The sequence below is a fragment of the Emydura macquarii genome, unplaced genomic scaffold, assembly GCF_026122565.2.
Source record: "Emydura macquarii macquarii isolate MOO-44397 ecotype Brisbane River unplaced genomic scaffold, CSIRO-AGI_Emac_v2 contig_71, whole genome shotgun sequence".
NCBI lineage: Eukaryota > Metazoa > Chordata > Testudines > Chelidae > Emydura > Emydura macquarii.
The window spans coordinates 8,335,037-8,356,706 of NW_027130208.1; the positions used below are offsets into that span (position 1 = coordinate 8,335,037).

Here is a 21,670-nt window from a genome sequence, read left to right on the forward strand (position 1 = left end):
ACATCTTGATGGAGCTTATATTTCATTTTCTCTCTGGTATAATATTTCATTGACGGTAATGTGGAAGTGAGCTGAGATTTTAGGGGTAGTGATAATAGCTCCCTTTGAAAAGAAGGAATTAAATCAAAGCTTAATACATGGAAAAGCATTAAATTGGTGGTAGATTTAAAAAAAAAATGCATTGCAAACAATGAAGAGTATTTTAAAGTAGTTGTTTTATTAAAAATACTTTCCACCTCCTCTCCTCGATCTTTTGATGACAAGTCTGGCAGAGGAACTCTTTATCAGACACTAAAGCAATTTAGTTGCTGTCATATGCCTTTCTTGATATACGTGTATTAGTCACACAGCAGTTCTATGTGCTTTAGCATATTTTAGTATATAATTAAAAATGTCTGCTACTAAGCAACAAAGCCTGGCAGAGGTTGATTGCATTCTGTCACTAAGGTAGAAGGGGGGGGGGGGAGAGATAATGATCACGTGCTCCCCTTCTAATCATAATTGTACTCTAGCTCCTTTGATATGTTACTATACGCATTATTTCCTGAAGACGGAGGTGAAAAGGCAGTACACACAATATCGGGTGGATCTCGACATATGACTGCACCACTGGAGTTGATATGGTATCAGAGTCTTAAAATGTCATGCATTTGGGGCCTGATCCAAAGCCCACTGATGTCAGTAGGAGTCTTTCCACCGATTTCAATGAGCACTGGACTGGAGCCTCAGTACTATTTGGGTTCCGGGACGGGGGTGAGTGCAAGCCCGCCCATGGCTAAAGCCCCTCCCCCAGCCTAAGGGGAGGAGTCACGGGGCCCGGGACTCAACTAATTTCAGGAGACGACAAATGAGAAAACGGGAACAGGTGTGAAGGTCAAAAGGTTAAATGGAGGGAACCTGAAGGGGACACAGCAGAGAACCCCGGACAGTGCCCACTGCTCTCAAAAGACGCTAAGGAGTCAGCGGATGCGGCCCAGAGGAACTCTGCCTGGATACGTGATCGGACCAGACCCTCAGTTATTCAAATGTGCTTCTGACATTTATTTATTTGTAGTTTAATTTCCAAGACACGAAGCACAATTAAGTGCCCGACTCTCATCTGGCTGTCAGTGGGAGTTGGGTGCCTAAAGGCCCTTTGTGCCTCTGAAAACGTTACATATTTACTCAATGTAGTGTCTGCTGTGTAATGGCTCCTGGTTCACCAACCAGAACGTGTTTTACAGCAGTTTCTTTACCAGGCAGCACGAAACACATTGCATACTTTAAAACTTAGCAATACATTTGACTTTCTATAGATATGATTTTATGTGCTGGCATGAGATGGTTTTATCAGTTTGAGTTTAGGCTGTCCCCATCACTCATCAAGTAGTAAAGCTACCAGTGAATTAAATTGGTAATCCCAAAATATCAATATGAACTTTATACCACACCAGGCCCTCATAGCAATTGTCCAACTGGATCAAACCTGCAGTCCATCTAGCCCAGCATCCTGTCTTCGGCAGTGGCCAGCACTAACAAGGGAAGGTGCAATAAACCCTGTAGTAGGCAGATATGGGATAATCTGGCCATAGAGCAGGATTATCCACCCACTTCCTAGTAGAGGATGGTTTAAACCTAGAAGCATGAGATTTTATATCCCTTCCAAAACCCCATTTATAGTATTTACTATTATAACTCTGGTATTCTTGATAGCCAGTGTCCAATCCCTCTCAGAATCTTGCTAAATGTTCTATTTCAATGACATCCACAGTCTAATTAGTGTGAGTGAGTATTTTCGAATGTATTCTATTTGGCACCGGGGAGGTCACATTTGGAATATTGTGTCCAGTGTTGAGCTCCCCACTACAGAAAGGATGTGGACAAGTTGGAGATAGTCCAGCGGAGAGCAACAAAAATGATTAGGAGGCTAGAGCACAAGACTTATGAGGAGAGGCTGAGGGAACTAGGCTTGTTTAGTCTGCAGAAGAAAAGAATGAAGGGGGATTTGCTAACAGCCTTCAACTACCTGAAAGGGGGTTCCAGGGAGGATGGAGCTAGGCTGTTCTCAGTGGTGGCAGATGACAGAACTAGGAGCAATGGTCTCAAGTTGAAGTGGGGGAGGTCTAGGTTGGATATTAGGAAACACTTTTTCACAAGGAGGGTGGTGAAGCACTGGAATCGGTTAGTTAGAAATGTGATGGAATCTCCATTCTTACAGGTTTTTAAGGCCCGGCTTGACAAAGCCCTGGCTGGGATGATTTAGTTGCAGCTGGCCCTGCTTTGAGCAAGGGGTTGGGCTAGATGACCTCCTGAGGTCCTCCGAACCCTAATCTTCTATGATTCTGTGTCAATTTTTCTGGAACACGTGACTCTTATTTTACAGATTTGGGATGCCAGCTTGAGTGCTCAATACAGACACAGACCACGAAACAACGTTCTCGGTGCTCAGCACACAACCAACCTTGACTCTGCCCCTGCATGTGTTAGGGGCTCAGTCCGAACTTCCAGCAAAGTCACTGGTATTGGTTTTTTAGCCTAAATGGAAGTTGTCTGGACAAGGCCCTTATCTGCTTCTCAGCCATTATGAATGTGGGCATCTGAGCATACGTAGCTATTTATTCTGCAGCCTCACGCCTGAAGCTGCCTTACTACACAGTTAGTTCCTGTGTTAATGTAATGGACGTACGTATTTTTTTGTGATCTGGCATAAGAATTGTGTTTAGTGAGTGTTCACATGGCAGCTGTGTCTGTCACAAGATTTGTCTAGTTAGCGGTGTAGAGAACTCTTCTTCTGTAGGCAAAGGTTGGATGTTGAGTCTCAACTCTAGTGCTGGTTGCTGTTGAGGCATCCGAGAGAGATTTATTGTTAAAATATCTTTGGTTTTGCGCCCGGGGTGTGATTTCTGAGCAGCTTTGTGCTCTCCAAATGAATTAGCAGCCTGCCAGAATGCTGACAGCTGACTTACAGCTAAGTCAAAAGCAGGCAGGGGCAGACTGCGGCCGCCTTCAAGGGGAGCGTCAGCCACCACCTTCGTCCACACTGCCTGTGGGGATCGCTTTCTCTGACCTCAGTGTCATAAAATAGAAAAGCCTGGGCAATAACTGGATCATTGGCTCTTCTTCTTAACGCTGGCATCCTTGGCGAGCAGCACCCTCCCATGCCTAGAAGATTGCTGTTCCCTGCAGCCCCAGGTCAGAAGCAAGAGGAGAACCTGGCAGACTGGGTTTTCAGTAGGGGGCAGTGTTGTTCTCTTTGCGTGTTTTAGGTATCAGCGCTTCAAGTGTCAAGGGTAAGGGGGAACTCTGGCCAGACCTCTCCCCATCCGTCCCACAACAAACACTGGAGAGCAGAAAAACAAAAGCAGACGTGAGGCTAGGCAGGGAAGAAGGGATTGCAAAGGAAGCATTTAAAAGAGCAATGTTATGGTGGCTAAAGACTCCTCCAGGCAGAATGGAAGTATTGGAGAGGTATCATTCATAGGTTTCATCTCTGTTTGTCTGTCTCTCTCTCTCTCTCATGCGCGCGCACACACACACACACACACACACACACACACACACACACTCTGAACTGGTTTTCATTACAAACTTTTTTATGATTTAATGGCTTTTATTTCTTTAGTAAATAGCGAGAAACCAATACACCAGCAAAAACTAGTATAGCATATTGAATTGATTGCATAAAAACACTTGAAATAATAAAAAGGCTGCTGACTGTATTTCCCTTGCATCCACCTCCAAGCAAAAGGACCACAGCCCCTTCAATTTTTCATGTTCTTCATGTGATGTATAACATTTTCCGTGACTGTCAAGTTACTAAGACATAATGTTCATGCCATTTGGAGATATTAATCTTGTTTGTTTTCCAGCTTCTAGTGGTTCTTCTTCAGTGATCATAGTTGCCTTGAATGTGAATGCTTTATGAGCTCGAATGAGCCAAATTCATCCCAGGGGTAAGTAGGCATAACACAGCTCCCTTTAGATTTGAACGGGAGCTGTTCCTGCATATGCCACCTAGATTTTGTGTCTACACAATATGAAAGTGACATAAGTTGCACTTATTGAGCACACCCACGGCTTTCTGAATTTGTAGAGGTTACCCAGATAAACCACCAACATCCATTTTTTGACCAACCTAAACCCAATGTGTAACTTGGTCAGATAGATCACTCTACATCACAGCAGAATTTGACGAAGGGTGTTTTTTGAGATATAATTGTACGTACATATTTCTAGCTAGTTAAGTAAATACAGTTAATCAGAATCATAGACGTTAGAAGTGACAATAGACCATTTTTTGCTGCCGGTGGAGGCTTGCTGCCTGCTATGCACTTTCTAGCCTTTTGTCCACTGTAATTTGAAAAGTCCCACATCTAGGACTTCCACAGCTACTTAGATTATACCATTGCCTATTACACATTGAAACAGAGAGATTTTGTAATCTGACACTATAGAATGGTTTCTATGTTCAAAACGTTCTGTCCAGGATTAGGGTAAAAGCCAATACATATTTTTTGCCTTAACATATTCAAACAACTAAAATGGAAAGTAGCTTAGAAAACCACTATCTGTGCTGCATAATGTATCAGAGGCATTTTACTCTTCTTTAACTATTTTACATAGTGTACTGTTTTCCGAGGAAACACATTTACAATACAATAGTGCAATCTTATACGATAAAGGCTGTGTTATAAATAGGAAATGTGTTTGTTTGCTACGTCACCCAACCCAACTCCTTTTATATCCCTTCTAGACCTAATCCTGCAATCTTAACTCAGGAAACACTTCTAGTGACTTCAGTGCTCCATTGGCGGACAATGGAGAGAGATCCCTCTACAAGCTCTATTTTAGATCACCCGATAGTCTGTCCTAGTGTAGGGAATGAAGGAGAAGGAAAAGGAATGGAAGATCTGCCATTGACTTCAGTGGGGGCAGGGCTGTGCTCATAACATGCAATCCAGTCCATAATTCCAGTTACTGATGTTCATTATTTCTTGAGAGTTCTCCAAGCACTGGGAGCGATACAAACATAGACCAAGAGGTTGCCCCTAGGAGCTTCTGTACCAAAGTGCACAAACGTAAAAGGCATAACAGATCAGATGCCTCTTTTAAAAAAAAAAAAAAACACAAAACAACCAACACTTTTTTGATGACTTCATAAGGTCATTTGAAATGATTCTATCTGAAATCCAGCCCTGCCCACTAAATTACAGCTTTGCCTGATACCATCCAACTTCTACAGTCTTCAGTGAATCCCAAAGTCCTCTTCCATCGCAGTCTTACATTCGCTGGCCCACCGTTTGTACGCTCTTTCCAGGGTCTCTTCGGTGAGATCATTGAATATCTCTGCAAAATATGATTGTTTTAGGTAATTTGACATCTGGAGACGCTTCTCCCACGGACTCCCAGAAAGTGAGGCGCACTCTCCCTGCACAGCTTTACGAGACTTCTTAACAGCACTAGATTCACAAAGAGATTCTAGGTGCCTGACTGCATCTTTAGGTGCCTAAGCCGAACATTTAGGCGCCGCTGACATTCACAACACCTCCGCTTAGCGGCCGCCTCGCTCTTTAGGTGCCTGGATCCCTCTAGCTGCCGCCGGGAGGCATGCACAAAGCTGCCTAAGTCCTGACCTTGCCCTACAACTCTGGAGCTGCTCCAAGTCCCTCATGCCTAAGTCTTATACCTGGCGTTCCCCTGCTTATCTCCACGGGAGGAGGCAGATCCAGTGAACGTGCTTTGAGCCTGTCTACCCCACACCGGAGCCAGCTGGGGGCCAACAGGGTGGGAATTTTATCCCAGAATAGCCAGTAGCTCACCTGGGATGGGGGAGACCCAGACCTGAACCCCCATTGTACCGGATTTGGAGCAGGGACTTGACCCCAGGCCAAGTGAGTGCTCCAACCACCAGGCCAGTGGATATTGTGGGTGTAGGGCTCTCTCCATCTCTCCGTTGGAAGCTGTTCTACTTGGTATGACTAGTTAGACATTCATTGGAGCGGTGACATGAACCTGGCTCTCCCACTTTCCTGAAGAGTCCCTGGGTTATTGGCGATAAGGGGTCGGGCTCAGAGGGCTCTTTCTCTGTGGCTTTTCAAGAGGAAGGGCTGACCTGATTCAGGTGCCTCCCACCGGTCCGTCAGTCGGGTGTCTTAAGCAGCCGTCCCCCTCTCCCTCCCTCGTTTCTCTTTCCTCTGCCTTTGACTCCAGGCTAGTTTAGGTTTTCTCGCTTGTGAGAATTCTTTTCTTAGGGGCCTAATTCTCCGCATACAATGCATAGGGAGCCTGGGCACCTACCTCGGGGCTCAGACTTCCACTAAGGCCACATCTGCACTTACAGTGGCGTGTAGGGCCCAGAAACCGCATGCGCCCCTAGCACAAGTAGGGTGTAGCAGCGTAGATGTTGAGGCACCACTCAAGCGAACAGCGTAAAAGCACACCAGAACCTTACAGTATGTACTTTGCACGGCTCTCTACACACCCAAGCCACGTCTCCCCCGTCTAGGCTGCTGTTTTTAGCGGCGTGGTGTCTTGCTGTCAAGCCAACGCCGGAGCCTTTCACTGCAGCAATGAAAGGCTCTGGCAGTGGGAGGCAGCTTCTCCCTGCTGGAGCCTTTCCTCACTGCAAGGAGGGGCCAGAGCCTTTCCCCGCTGCCTCCCCTCTGCCAGAGCCTTTCACTGACGTATACCTGCGCACCTGCGTATACCTGCGGTTTGGAGGCAGCCTCCCTGTTGTGGTTTGCTACACACACCCAACATGCTGTCCCAGTGGAGAAATGAGTCTCCTCTGTGACTCCAGCCCACAGAGACTCAACCTGATGGAATTATTATAGATGTATCACGAGCTGGCCCTACATGCTGCTTTTTATTCTGAATTTTATTTCGATTTAGACGTGTATCATCACTTTGGACAGACATTAGCAGCGCTCAGGATGCATGCTAGTGAGCTCTAAGGATGTTAATTGCATCTTCTACCGGCTGCCTTTTTCCAAGAGCTATTTCGAAATGTTTTCAAGCATGACAAAGGAATTTTTACCGTTAATACGTTTTTTTTTTTTTGTTTAAACAAACGTAGCACCGCATTTGGATCGTCCTGACACAATGCCCAGTATGATTTATAATGTGTTTGCAAAGTCAATTGGCCAACTTTCAGGCAGTGTATTACAGCTCAGTCCTTAATTAAGTTCTGGTGGTTAGAAGCAGGCGCTGAATTCCTTCTTTGTCCCGGTAAATTAAGATGTTAAAAGATCAATTAAAGCCCCCAATTTTTTTTTCTTTGAACATTGCCAGGAGAAGTAAAAACAAAAAAGTTGACAGCTTTCCAAGCAAAAAGTAATTAATATCTCCAAAGACTTAACTGTAATAGCCTGATCCAAAGCCCCTTGAAGTCCATGGAAAAACTGCCATTGAATTCCACAGGTATTTGATCAGGTTCTCAGGGCCAGGTTTTTAAAGGTAGTAAGGCACTTAAAGACATAGATGAGTGGAATTTTCAGAAGTGCCTCAGCACAATGAGTGTTAGGTGCCTAGGCCTTTTTGAAAATCCCACTCAGCAGCCATCTACGTCGTTAGGCCTCCACGCATCTTCAAAAATCTGGCCAGTCGTGAGCGTGTCTGGGAGTTGCTCTTCTATATGTGAATGGGGGTGAAAACTCCCACTTTCCCTGTAGCTTTGGAACTGGATTGTCCAACCCTCGGCCTGTGGGCCAGAGTCCAGCCCATCAAAGGCTGATTTCTGGCCTGTCGGGGTGGAGGAACAGCTCTCCCCCTCCAGCCCTGGCTGGGCGCAGCAGCAGCCCTCCCCCCAGCCAGCGGAAGTGGAGGCGCAGCCCCTTCCCTCCTGCCCCGTGCTGGCCCAGCACAGTAGCAGTGCCCCAACAGCCGGCCTAGCGGAGGAGCAGCCCCTCTCCTCCAGCTCACCGGCCCCCTGAGTGAAAAAGAAATTGCAATGTGGCCCCCTCACACGAAAAGGAAGGACCCTCCGCCTCTCCCCTGCTTTAGAAGCTGTGTTGCAGTACCTGCTGTTCCAAGTCCAGTCGGGAGAGGCATTCTCATCTGGCCTCCACAGTGTTTCAACCTTTCCACCAACGCCTTCTTTATGAGATGCAAGTTGCAGTCGTCATGCCACACCGGGAGCTCCAAACCCCTCATGCACTGAATAATGTCAGCTTTTTCCGGTGTCGTTAAAAGCCCCTTTTCATAGGCCACGTAAGTCATAAATGCCATGTCTATGTTGACTGCTTCTCCATGCATCAGTGATGGTAAAACTTTCTGTAAGGAAAGTAAAATTAACTTATTTTTCCCCTTACAGTCAATAGTCGGGGGTTTTCTTAATGAATCTGACTTTGCTGATGAACATTAGTGTGTGGCTCTCAGTAGGAGAACTAGAGATTTGCTGGATCTCAGCATCCTTTGTGTTTCTGGGGAGTGGAGAAAATGTTTTCCACGTGATTAATGGTACATAAAATCTCCCACAGAGAGCTTGATTCTGTTCCTGTTGAAGGCAATGGCTGAACTTTGAATGAGAGAGAGAGGGAAGGTTACTGAGTGGCAAACACCTCACTTGAACTTTGTCACAGGGACTGAGTCTGTTCCTCCTCAGGACCCACTTCCGAACAGTAGTTTCTCTACAACAAAAGGTCTGTAACCTTAAAACCCTGCAATATTTGGATTGTTAGAGCTGAGATTATTGCTATTATTTATATAACACTAATGCCTAGAGGCACCAATGCAATTGGGGTTCCCTTGTGCCTTTGTTCAAATGCATAGCAAGAGACAATCACTGGCGCAAAATTTCTAGCAATCAAAATAGATAACATGGACAAAGGCAGGAGGGGAAACTGAGGCACACAGCAGGGACATGACTTGCCCACTGTTATATGTCAGATAACTGGTAGAGCTTAGACTAGACCTCAGCTCTCCAGACTCCCGATCCAGTGCACTACCCACTGGGCCATGCTGCCTCTCAAGTACAACAAAACTGTTGAACTGAAACCTAAAACCTCCCAAGAACATTTTTACTAGAAATAAAACCTGGGGTTTTTTTTGTTTTTTTTTTCCTAGCAGAACATTGCAATATAAAATTCACGACTTACCATTTCCAGTTCCGGGCTTATCAGGTGCCCAAAATCAACCAATCTGTCCAGATCATCCTCCCAGAGGTTGGGCGCAAGCTCTTCCAGCATTGTTTCGATGGCAAGTCTGGTCGTCTTTACTGCAGCATCACCATGATTGACCAAGCCATTGAGAGATTGGAACTTTGTGTCCAGCATGTGTTTCCCATGGCTTTTGAGTAGATCGAAGAGTTCTTTGTGTTTCATGAGCGCCATCTTGGATAAAGAATGGAAAGAAGGACTTAAAAAAACTGTGAATTTTTATATAAGCCCATAATACATGTAGGAAAAGTATGTATGGAAATACAGACAACTAGTACTACATTATCCCAGTGCATGCGTGCAAATAAATATTTACATATACTGATTATGTCTGTCTGTATAGACAGACACAATCGGTGCAGAGTGTAGTTCTATGGATAAAACTAGTGTTCAGGTTGTATTAAGACTCTTAGGAGGCTCACAGAGGATGTGCAGATTGTGGTATGTTCATTATGTGGATGACACTCTGACTGGGGACGCTCTTCTGAATGACCTATATCCATCTCATCTGGGTAAGAGCTACATGAGTTGTTTGAGATTCAAAGCAAACAGGGTTAAGATGATGTCCATTGGGGGTGGGAAGCCATTGGATAAAACAACAGAGATTACAGAAGCATCCCAGTGGCTGAGGTAAATTTGCTATTGGTCAACCCTGGATGTATTGTTGAATTACTAGTTGCTCCTGGCTGTCCAGGAACAGAAAGGCTTTACAGGGCATTTGCCATTTATGCCTGGCAAAAAGGGTAAGGCCTTTTCGATGAGATGCTGAACCTCATCAGGATAACCCATGCCTTTTCCCCAGGGTTGTTTTTAAAGAGAATTGAGTAGTTGGGAGTTTGGGGTGGTATAGTGGGTCTGGGGTTTTGGAAAGGTTTTTAGTTTTATGGGCAGTGGTTTGAATTGCATAGGTTTTACTGATATTGTGTGCACGTGTTCAAGATGGATGCATTTCTAATACATTTAAATATTTCTTAAGTTGACACACTAATCAGACCTTGCACTACGTTACATCGATAGCTCTCAAAGCTGTTTGCATATGTAGGTCCAAGGGAGTAACTATAGATTTACAACGACAGCAGAATTTGGCCCAGAAAGATTGAGAATAGCATTAGTCAATCAAACTCAATATATACTTTGAGCATTTGAGATGTATATAAATGGTCTTTTAGAACATGTCTTGGGATAAAAATTTAACTAATTTCCCTGTTCTTCCCCCATTCTGAATAAAAACTAGTTTATCTTGCTCTTATTGGACGGTTATCCAAAGTTTATTGAAGTAAATAGACTCCCATGGATTTCAATAAGTTTTGGATCAAGCCCATTATGAAGGAGATTTCTTCCACCTCATTGCTCTACAGTTGGCACATGACTTGGTTATATATTATGTGTACTTTAAAAAATTATCAGGGGTCCCTAGAAGCTAGGGGTAGGCACACTTTTAGATTCTTAGAAGCCAAACCACTATAAAATATGTGGGTGTGCATGATTTATAAATAATGAAATTTGGTTGCCCAACTTTTTTAAGTGGCTTTGAAAAGCCCACCCTTTGGATGTATAAAACATCTTACACAAAGCTCTAGCCACACACACAGATCCAACTTTTTGTTACTCATTAGTATTGCAAAAATACATTTGTATTCCAAAAAACGGTACCTTTAAAATTTCACCAAGCCCGTTGGAGATGTGTCGACGTGGAATAGTTTGGATGAATGATCTGTCCAGAAAAGTAGCTACAGGAGGAGTGTAACCTCCAAGCTTGTTCTTGCACTGAAGGAAATTTACGCCGTTCTTTGCTCCCACACTGGCATCCACATAAGACAAGAGGGTTGTTGGGACACGAATGTAAGGGGTGCGTCTCCTGTAAAGTGATGCTGCTAGGCCAACGATATCAAGGCAGACCCCTCCTCCAATTGCAATAATGGGCTCTGTACGCCTGTCAATGCCGAAGTTGTGAACTTCTTGCAAGATGCTTAAGACCAGGTCCATGGATTTGGTTTCTTCGGTGGTGGGAAGGGAAAGGATTTTATAATGAACATTATTGGCTTCAAAGTACTTTCTCACTTTTGAGCCATAATATTCATCAACAATCTGATCGATTACAATAAAACGCCTCTCTGCTCTTTCTCTGTTAATGGCCATCTCTAATTGCTGAGGATCTATGACATGCCCAAAAAGGAGTGTACTATTGGCAGGATCCAGAAGATTGCATGTCTCCACCACTTTGTAGCAGAAAGAGATAGGAGCTTCAATTGTCCAGGAAATCCCAATGTCTGAAACACTTTTGCCTCTGTCAGGGATCAGAAAACATGAGATCAATACATTAGGTACCTTCTGTGTCTGAAAGAATTTAAGAATGAAGCAGCCAGCTTACCGGTTGAAATACACACTCAGTAAAGCCAGCTGTTACATCAGAAAATAGTAGGGTTGCAAATACTGTAATGATCTTTAAAATACTGTAGGCGCTAGGGATGATCCTGGAAACTGTAGACGAGTCAGCTTTGCTTCAGCACCAGGAAAATTGGCTGAGGTGATCATTAAAAATCAAATGACTAAACCCAGAGGTGGGTAATGATATAGCAAGGGCTAAGTAGCACGGCTTCTGTAAAGGCGAAATGTTCCTCTCCAATTCCCTAGTTTGTCAATAAGATGGTGGAGATGAATGCTCTAATTTATTTAAACTGTCAAAAATAAAAAAAAAAACCCAACCCCCCCCCCGTCCCCCCCCCCCCCAACAACACATGTGGCTATGAAAGAGAGATCTATTTCCAGCATGGCAAAAATTTAACAGTGGGGTACCCAAGTTCTGTATTAAAACTGATGTTTCATATCATTTTTTGTCATGAACTTGGAAGGGCAGGGAGTGAGAAGTGATGAGACAAAACTGACAAGTGACACAAGTACTTAGGTTAGCCAAGACGAGGGAAGATTGTGAGGAGTTCCTTCAAAGGCATCTAGCCGAGGTGGTGGGAAAGTGGGGAGGCAGTGACAATGCACGGTGATTAGCAGCCCCAGCCCACCTTATAGTGACACCCAGTCGGCCAGAGGAGATGCTGAAGGACTGACACCTGGACCTGTCATTTAGAGAATGAGCAGGGGTGTGAGGGGCCCTCCCTAGGCAGGGGGATTGGGGTGAGATGAGGATCGATCCCCACACTGGGGTAGGGGCCCTTCACCCTACCACTATCCTTTTTCCCTCCTGCTTGTGCTCCAAGCAGTTGATCCTGGTCTCAGCTCCTGTGGTGTCTCCCTTGGGGCAGGCAAAAGCTCTTAAATGCCACTCATTGTCAGCACTGCTCCCTTCTCCTAACTAGCCCACCAGATAGGAAGCAGCATTTTGGCTTGGGCTGGAGCTGGGCCGGATAGCCAGTGCCACGTGGATATGCACATCACCTTCAGCCTACGCTCCTGCTGCAAGCAGCTGAATTAGCCGAATACTCTGATTTTTCCAACAGCAGGGCCGCAGGGGCAGGCATGCCCACTTCCGCCTCCCTGCTGCCAGAGGAATCATGACATTGGGCTAATTTCATGTCTTCAGTGCAGTCTGTGAGATCATGAACTAATTTTCCTAATATTTATAAAGGGATTCTCTTAGCACAGCACAATTGTTTTGCCTCTTTCTCAGAGCTTGTGGTAACTCCACAGCTAAGCATTCTGATTTGAATCCAACGATATCCTTTGATTTTTCAAGCAATTCTGCAATTGAAATAGACTTTATCATTTCTGCAACTCAGGTCCGAAACCGGGACCTAACTCCTAGTCCTGTATTCTGTAACAGTAGTTTAGATCCACTGTGTAGCTTCTTGTTTTCCCTTTCGAGCTAGAACTTGCCTTGCTGGGATGAAATAGCAGAGCTTTCCCAGCAGAGTTCAGTCTCTTACTGATGTCAGGTCCTTAGTCTGCCAGAGCTGATGCTTGTTCAAAACATTTTTGGCTTAATCGAGCCTTTAATTAGGGTTGGAAAAATTACATTTCCCATAAAATATTAGTAAAGAAATAAAACTTTTTCATTTTTTTCATTGTTGTTCCCACAAATTTTTGATATTTTGCCAAGGTGAAACAACTGTTTTGATTAAATTACAATCTAACTAAATACTTTTAGTTTTCTTTTTGGTTTCTGTCTCTCTATATATTGGAAAGCTTCTGATATGGGGGGGGGGGGGGGGCAGGGAGAAAGGGAAAAAAAGCCACATTTGGGAGTATTCCATTAATATTTAATAGCAAAAGGAAATGCTATATTCTGATGAAAGGGGATCCTCCTGCAATCCAAGGTTAATTAACTAGGCAGACGTTCCTGCAGAGACCTGTATTTGGCCGTAGGGGAAAGCTTGTCAGATATTCACCCATCTGTGACCCTTTTCTGACGTTGCCACAGGAAGAAAAATTCCCTAAAGTTTATGAGAAATGGATTATGCTTTTGATCATGTCAGTGATTTTTAGTACTTTTGTATTTGTTTTTCCTGGCTATGTATTTCATTACGCGTATCTGTGTATCTGTAAACATCTATTACGCCCTCCCGCCCTTTTATACACAATGATGATGTATATACGCTGAATAAACCCAATTGCAAAAATCTCCAATTTCCTCTAAATACTCCTCATACGTTTTAAGAAAGCTTCCAAACTTCAATGCAGATAAATACACAAAAGTGTGAAAAAATTCAGAGCTGGAGATAACAATCTCCCCTTTAATTCACTCCATTGCAGTGGTATTTGCGCACAAAAAGATGAGTTGAGAAACATGTTTGAGCCTTTACTCTGCATTTTTGGTGGGTTTCAGTCATGCTCATCATGACAACATTAGACAACATTTTTCAGTTGCATAAGCCTAACATATCTCTGTTTCCCCCATCTGAAAGATAACGTAACATGGCAAACCCAAGCCAGATTGATGACAAACTTGTCATCAAGTTTTTGTCAAGTACTCCTAGCACAGCGTCTATACTTACATTTTAGCCTGTGAGATGATGATCTTGTCCTCAGAGTTGCATATGGCTTCCCCCTTCTTGATCCGACACCAAGTGCTCTTGACACGCACCAGCTGAAAATCTGTCTGCCTGGAATCCTCAGGCATGATTGTTGTGGCATTTGGGGCTAAGATCTCATTAGACACCGGCATCTTTCCAGTAGATGAAATCTCTATCTCAAGAGATCTCACCTAAATGAGTGCCTTCAGTCACTTTTAAAGGATCCAGCTTGGTCATATTTTGGAAGAGGAGGTCCTGTCTCCTGCTCACCTGTCGGTAGTGTGTGTGTGGGGGGGGGAGGGAAATTACAAAACTAGTATTATCTAATCTGAGGGCACGAGTCAGAGGTGTTCAGTTCACCCAGAGACACATGTAAGACCCAAGCTGGCGTTGTATAATCAGTTAGTTTTATAATACTTAGGAAATACAATACAAATCCAAAAATTAGCGTCCCAAATGATGCCCTGCAGTGAAACGCATGTTATGAAAGTCAAATAATTTATGTGAAACATCGATTCAGTTTCAGGAATTTCTTTGTTGTGCAGAGTCTCTGATTTACCTGATGGTTGGCCCTGCTCTGTGTGCAGCTGGGTTTTTAACCTCCTTTCCAAGGGGCAAAGAGGGATCATAAGCAGCAATGGTGCTGAGATTTGTGCAGGCTTTGTAGGTCCCATTGCAGCTCTCACTCCTGTGTTCTACTTAAAACACAAGGGGACGGTCAACGTAATAATCTTTCATGCCCATGGGTGTCTATTGTTAGATCATCCAAGTTGTGATCAGCAGCAATCCCAGTGTTCCATGGATCCTGAAATCCATTTCAGGCCCTGTGAAGCACTGTTATGGTGACATCACATCAAAACGAGGGGTGGCCTCAAACCCTAGGATTTGGGTTTGCGTCTAGCTCGGAGCATTCAGATCCAGGGTTTTGGTTCAGCCTTTTCCTAGGTGCTGTGATGAGCGCCATCCATTGGCATGTAAATATGAGGGCTGTTATATTGTTTATAACCTGTAGGCTCAGTAAATTGTCCATCAAATTGCCCAGTAAATTGTGCCCAGCAAATGACTTCCTCTGCGTAGTTCCTTGCATTGAACTCCTTACTGTTGTGACGTGATGCTGTGAGCCAACGTTGTCATGTGACACGAACACATTAGCAAAGGAGGAGGTTGTCCTGCCGGACAAGTTTTAAAAAGGGGGCACTCTATTGTACCTTCCCGAACAGAGAATCTCCTCTACTCGCAGTCACCCGAATTGGGTCTCTACTTCAAGGCTGACTGGTTGGACTACTCTCTTCTGCTGGTGGCTTCAGGGAGGCAGCCAGGGGGCTGTTCTAGAGTACAACCAAGGCATTGTCTATTCCACGAGAGCCAACTTCTCTGCCATAGTAGAGTGCAGTGTGCAGGTGGTAAAGTAAAAGGGCGAACACGTTATCCCCTTCTCTGCTAAATACAGTGGGAGACCTCTTCTTTCAGTTTAGCAGTGCTCCCAAAAATCATAGGGATACTTCTCCTCTTCCCCATCTTCCTGGCTGATGGTCTGAGAATTTGCCCTCCTGTTTCAATCTGCCTTATGCAGAGTGGCATTAGGAAGCCTCTGATCATGCAAAGTCCCCACCTCTATGTATATTTGCCTCTCGCCTTGATCTCCCACCTCCGGTAGGGGACTTGGGAGGAAGGGCTGTGAGCCCTGCTGGGGTTTCTCCATGTTTTATATGTCTCGGGTAGGACTTCTAATGTGTGGCTGCTTCTCTGAACCTAACTCCAAATCTTTTGAGAGTCACTCATCACTGATTTGAACTGTGGGCAGGGTACAGCCCATGAAAACTACTTGGCTGGTGGTGGAGATGGGGGTAAAAACAGCAATGCCATGTGCTATTTATTCAATCTGTCCTCAGTCAGATTTCCAGTGATGAGTAATAATGTTTGAGGTAGACTTGAGAACAGGTTATAAAGGGTGACTAGTAGAATGATCTAACGAGAGGACAACTTCTTCTGTTCTATTCTTGAATAGGGTCTTGTATCATGCTCATCACCATAGTATTGAGCACTATCCAGTAGCGCATTAAGCAACATGACTACACATCGGTCGTGTGTTTGTTCTCCCATCCTTTCTCCAGAGGGAGAAGTATATGCAGTAAGAGTGTCTTGGTTTGGTAGTGTGTGAATGGGGGGTATGGGTACTGTTATTTTTTTGGTTTTAATATAAATATACCTGTTGGTATATGTTTATAGCAGAGAAGACAAGGTCAAAAAATGCACCTGGCACTTGGAGAAGAAAGTGGCAAAGTTTATGATGGTCCTTAGGTCTGCGGGGAGTTCATTCCACCATCTTGGATCGCCCCCAGGGAAAGGTTTGTCTCCCTTCCTATTGCCAGTAATGACCTTCGATCACCTCCATGCAAGGGTCATAGACTGATAGATAGATTCTAAGGCAAGAAGGGATCATTGTGATCATCTAGTCTGTAAAACAGAAGCCATAGACTTCTTCTTCCCCAAAAGAATTCCTAGAGCAGATCTTTCAGATTAACATCCCATCTTGATTTAAAAATTGTCAGTGGTGGAAAATCCACCACTACCCTTGGTAAATTGTTCCAATCGTTAATTACCTTCATTGCTAAAAATTGAGACCTTATCTCCAGTCTTAATCTGTCTAGCTTCCTCTTCCAGCCACTGGATCATGTTATACCTTTCTCTGCTAGATTGAAGAGCCCATTATTAAATATTTGTTTCCCATGTAGGTACCTATAGAATAAACAAGTCACCTCTTAACCTTCTTTTTGGATTGAGCTCTTTGAGTCTATCATTATAAGGAATGTTTTCTAGTCCTTAAGTCATTCTCTTGACTCTTCTTTGAATCCTCTGCAATTTATCAATACTTTTCTTGAATTGTAGACACCAGAACTTCACACAATATTCCGGCAGTGATCGCACCACTTCCAATGCAAAGGTAAAATAACCTCTTTACTCCTACTTGAGATTCCCATTTTTGTATCCCAGGATCACATTAGTCCTTTTGTCACAGTGTCACATTGGGAGCTTTTGTTCAACTGCTTATCCACCACAATTTCCAAATCTCTTTCAGAGTCACTGCTTCCCCATCCCATAAGTATGGCCTACATATTTTTGTTCCTAATTGTATACATTTACATTTAGCCATTTTAAAACACATATTGTTTATGCCCAGTTTTCCAGGTGATCCAAATAACTTGAATCAGTGACCTGTTCTCTTCATGATTTACCACTCCTCCAATTTCTGTGTCATCTGAAAATTTTATCAGTGATGATTTTGTGTTTTCTTCCAGATCATTGATAAAGGTTTTAAATAGCATAAGGCAAAGAATCAATCCCTCTGGGACCCGCACCAGAAAGATGATGATTCCCTGTTTAGTTATATTTTGAGCCCTATCAGTTAGCCATTTTTTAATCCTTTAATGTGTACCATGTTAATTTTATATCATTCCAGTTTTTTAATCAAAATGTCATGCAGTACCAAGTCAAATGCCTTGTAGAAGTGTAAGTATATTATGTCAGCACTATTACCTTTTTCAACCAAATTTGTGATCTAATCAAAAAAAGATATCCAGTTAGTTTGACAGGATCTATTTTCCATAAACCCATTTTGATTTGCATTAATTACATTATCCTCCTTTAGGTCTTTATTAATCAATATTATCTTGCCCATGATCAGGCTGACATGCCTATAATTACCCTGATCATCCCATTTACCCTTTTTAAAAACTGGCATAACATTAGCTTTCTTCCAGTCTTTTGGAACTTCCCCAAGCTCCAAGACTTATTGAAAATCAACATTACTGGTCCAGCAAGCTCCTCATCCAGCTCTTTTAAACTAAAGCCATGTTTCATGTCAAATTGCAGGTAGAAACAAAATCCTTTAGATAGCATGGAGACAGGCAACATTAGAACAGCTTAGATAAATTAAAAGTAGACTGATCATATAATGCAATTAGCAGTGACAGAGAAAAAACACAAACCGTATACTGGGGTTAAATCGCTTAAGGAAATGAAGAAAATCACAGGGGAAATCACTAATAATTAGTAAAACAGAATACACCATCTGTGTTACTAGGATCTTTTATTTTGAAGGCAAAAATTAATACCATTATATAAGATGGGGAGTTGCATAGCAACTTGAAAAACAAAGATCAAGAAAATTAAAAACAAGCGTAAAAGCAGACTATAAGAAAACTAGTTTTTAAATAGTCATAAAGCAAGAATTATATATATATATATAGGAATATTTATAGCTCAGTTAAGGCCTAAATGAAATTGAAAACCATTCCTGAAATCTAGACCAGCAAACTTAGCCTGGAAAAGGCTATTAAAATAGATTAAGAATTTTCCTAGGCTAAAATCTTTTAAGCAAGTTTGACCATGTCTCAAGGAGGCGATAATTAATTATTATGAATAATAACAAGACATGGCTCTAATAACAATTTTGATCTGTAGATCTCAAAGTGCTTTACAAAGGAGGTCAATAGATTTATCCCCATTTTACAGATGGCAAAACTGAGGTATGGGGAGAAATGACTTGCCCACGGTCACCCAGCAATCTGTGGAGAGATTGGAAGAACGGTTAGAGTATCAGCTCTGGTCCTAACAATACTAAAAACTTGCCTAAAACTTTTAACTTCCAATCCATATTTAGGTTGCACCAGTTTCTATCAGGGCTGTAGTATCTAATTTGGCTCATAGTTTGCTGATTTATGGGGCTAATCTTAGGTATCTAAGGGGGTTGATCTATTTAGTCTTGTTTGTTTGGTTTGATTAATAGTAATAAGAGATCAAAATTGTAGTTATTTTATTCGCCTTTTTTTTTGTACTATTTTGTTCTGCACATTTTATTATTTTCTATTGATATTTTTCTGCTTTATTCCGGGAGGCATGGAAGTATTGCTGTTTCACTTCAAATGTTGGCAAGCTAGATCAGGCTTGTTATAATGGCCATCTACCACCAGGGCCTTGCATTGTTTGACCCGGTACATTGCTTGCAGAATGGAAGCCCCTAGGGGCAGCGGATGTTATGTGCGTAGCAGTAGAGTATAAGGATTAGAAATGTTGGTTCTAAATACAGCTCTGACACTGACTCTCTGGGTAGCCTCATGCCAATCACTTAAACTGCTCTGTGCCTCACTTTCCCCATCTGGGCAGGGATCATTTGTACTACTGTACACCTAGGAACTCCTGTCATGGACCAAGATCACATTGTGTTAGACTCTGTACAAACAGAACAAAAAGGCTGTCACTGCCCCAAGGAGCTTACAATCTAAGAATAAGACAAAAGGCAAGAGAAGGATTCAGGCAGACGGGGGAGTTGCAAGTGAACAGTGAGACACTATTGATCAGCGTGATAGACTAGTCTCAGCACACCAAAAGCCTAAGCTTTGTCAAGTCTTTTGCAGGCATCATCCGGGCAAAGAGAAGTTTCGAGGAGGGATTTGAAGGTGGGTAACGAGCTAGGTTTGGGATATTTACAGGGAGCACCTCCCAAAGGCGTAGAAAGGAATGGGAGACCGGACGAAGGTGCCTTGTTTGGAAATGTAACCGTTGGGCAATGTGACGTTGGCATCATGGGCTGATGGGAGGTGAGCTTAGTAACAAACGATAGGGATCGTGAGGACTGACTGCGAAGGGCCTTTCACGTGAAGGCCAGCAGCTTATGTTTGATGTGATGGAGAGCGGGGAGTTGGTGGAGGGATTCAGAAAGAGGGCCGACTTGGTCAGCACAACCAGTGAAGTTTCTACCCCAAACTGGGGTCTAGAGCAGATCAGGATTGGGAAAGTCTGACTATTCGGCTCACGCATCAGAATTGACCTGCCACAACCTCAATTACCTTTCTCCAAAACCGGCCAGTTCTGCGCAGGCAGATACTTGGCAATGTCGTGAGCATCAAGGGGTGGCGTCTCAGCAGGCACCGTGTAATATGTGGCTTAGGAGCAATAGGCATCCTGAGACCCTGCGCTTTGGGGTCACTGGGGAATGTAGAGTGGGTTTGGGATGTCAAATTCCTCCTAAGTGTGGGGCTCTGGGCGGAGGCGACAGTGTGTGGGAGGGGGGCACGGGTTCTGGTGGTATGCAGCGGGGTTCAGGGCAAGGCATAGAAATCTGAGCACGTGCCCCTCCATGGCTCTGGGGGTTTGGTTGGGGCTAGTCTTCTATGCCGCACAGCCCTAAGGTTGTGTAACTGCTGGTTTTCTTTCCCCGGCCCCAGAACTTCTCAAAGCCCAGACAGGGCCCTGTGGCCAACAAACAACTTACATAAAACAACATCTAGATGCCAAAACTCTGCTGCCTTCCGTGTGGTGCTGTTAGCTCTTCCCAGCCCTGGTGAGTTTATCGGAACTGCCTGGGGGAGGGAGTAGCCCAGGCATTGCCTGGTGCAGCTGGGGCTAACAGGTCCAGCCCGAGCCGGGGGCGATCATTCCATAACCAGCAGCAACCTCAGGCTCTGCTGCCTCTTCCCACGTGCTCCCCATGTCAGCCCTGCCCCTCACGTGGAGAGGGGATTTACACTCCCAAACTGAGCACTGCACAGCTACAGAGAGAGCAGCAACCACATCCTCTGGCATCTGGCTGGGCTGGAGCATCATGCACTGCCCCACAGGTAAATCTCTCTTCCTCCTCCTGCTGATTTCAACCCGGCTGCCCTTGCTGCAGAGTTTGGGGTTCCCTGGGGCAGCAATGCAAGAGCAACAGGTTCCCCCTCTTCAAGGGAAGGCACGGGTGCTGGGAAAGCACATTCCTTTTTTGGGGACAGGTGACTGACTTTTGTCTAGAGTGGCAAGCGGAGCTGGGAGGAACTAGGGCTACCGGGGGAGTCAATGGAACTGGCTGCCCATTGAACTTGTGGGTTTCCCATTGCTTCGGGAATATCCCAGAACTCTTGGCGATGCAAACTGTCCTCTGCAGATCCCTTTAGGATTCCTCCTCTGTGAATCATTCTAGCTTCTTTTAAAACAAAGACCCAATCCCTTTTTCTCCGCATGGTGAAATAAAAGTCATATGTTAGGCAGACAGTAAATCTCATCCTCCACCTGATTTACCACGCCAGGAAGTGCTATCAAACATTTAGGAGAACAGTTAGACTGACAACATACCTAAAAGACCAGTGGATTTTCTCTGCTTCATACAGCGCTTTGGTATAACCTGTTCTTAGTTTCCTAGCCTGGATAATCCTTATTCTCAAAAGCATATGTGCTTTGAGGCAGAAGCTCTGCTGGTATAAATTGTCATAGCTTTATTGAAATCACGGTCTGTTTCTGATTATTAACACCAACGGATGATCCCTCCCCCTTTATTTTTTTAGGCACATTCTCCAGTATTATGGAAATGCATCTTTTTTAGTTAGTTAGTTATCATCAAATAGCAAATCCTTTCCTTTATTGCCCAGAGCTAGGATGTTTTATGATTTTATGTTTTATGGTGGAGGTTTATAAATCAAAATATGAATTATTAACCTTTATTGTATAATTATACCACTTGACTTTGGTTTGTTGTAGTTTACAGTTTCCAAGTGATTTTCTTTTTACTAACTGGGGATATACATTAATCTATAC

The 21,670-nt window shown here is 43.8% G+C and overlaps 1 protein-coding gene across 1 annotated transcript; it reads right to left on the reverse strand.

Annotated features, from left to right (window-relative positions):
• Positions 1-5,224: 5,224 nt before the first annotated feature.
• Positions 5,225-14,250, reverse strand: LOC137147803 (2-epi-5-epi-valiolone synthase-like). Its single transcript, XM_067540192.1, has 5 exons — positions 14,081-14,250; positions 10,788-11,421; positions 9,075-9,308; positions 7,998-8,250; positions 5,225-5,325 (listed from the first exon to the last, which is right to left on the reverse strand). Exons 1-5 carry the CDS (start codon positions 14,248-14,250, stop codon positions 5,225-5,227), a joined length of 1,392 nt encoding a protein of 463 aa, XP_067396293.1.
• Positions 14,251-21,670: the final 7,420 nt, after the last annotated feature.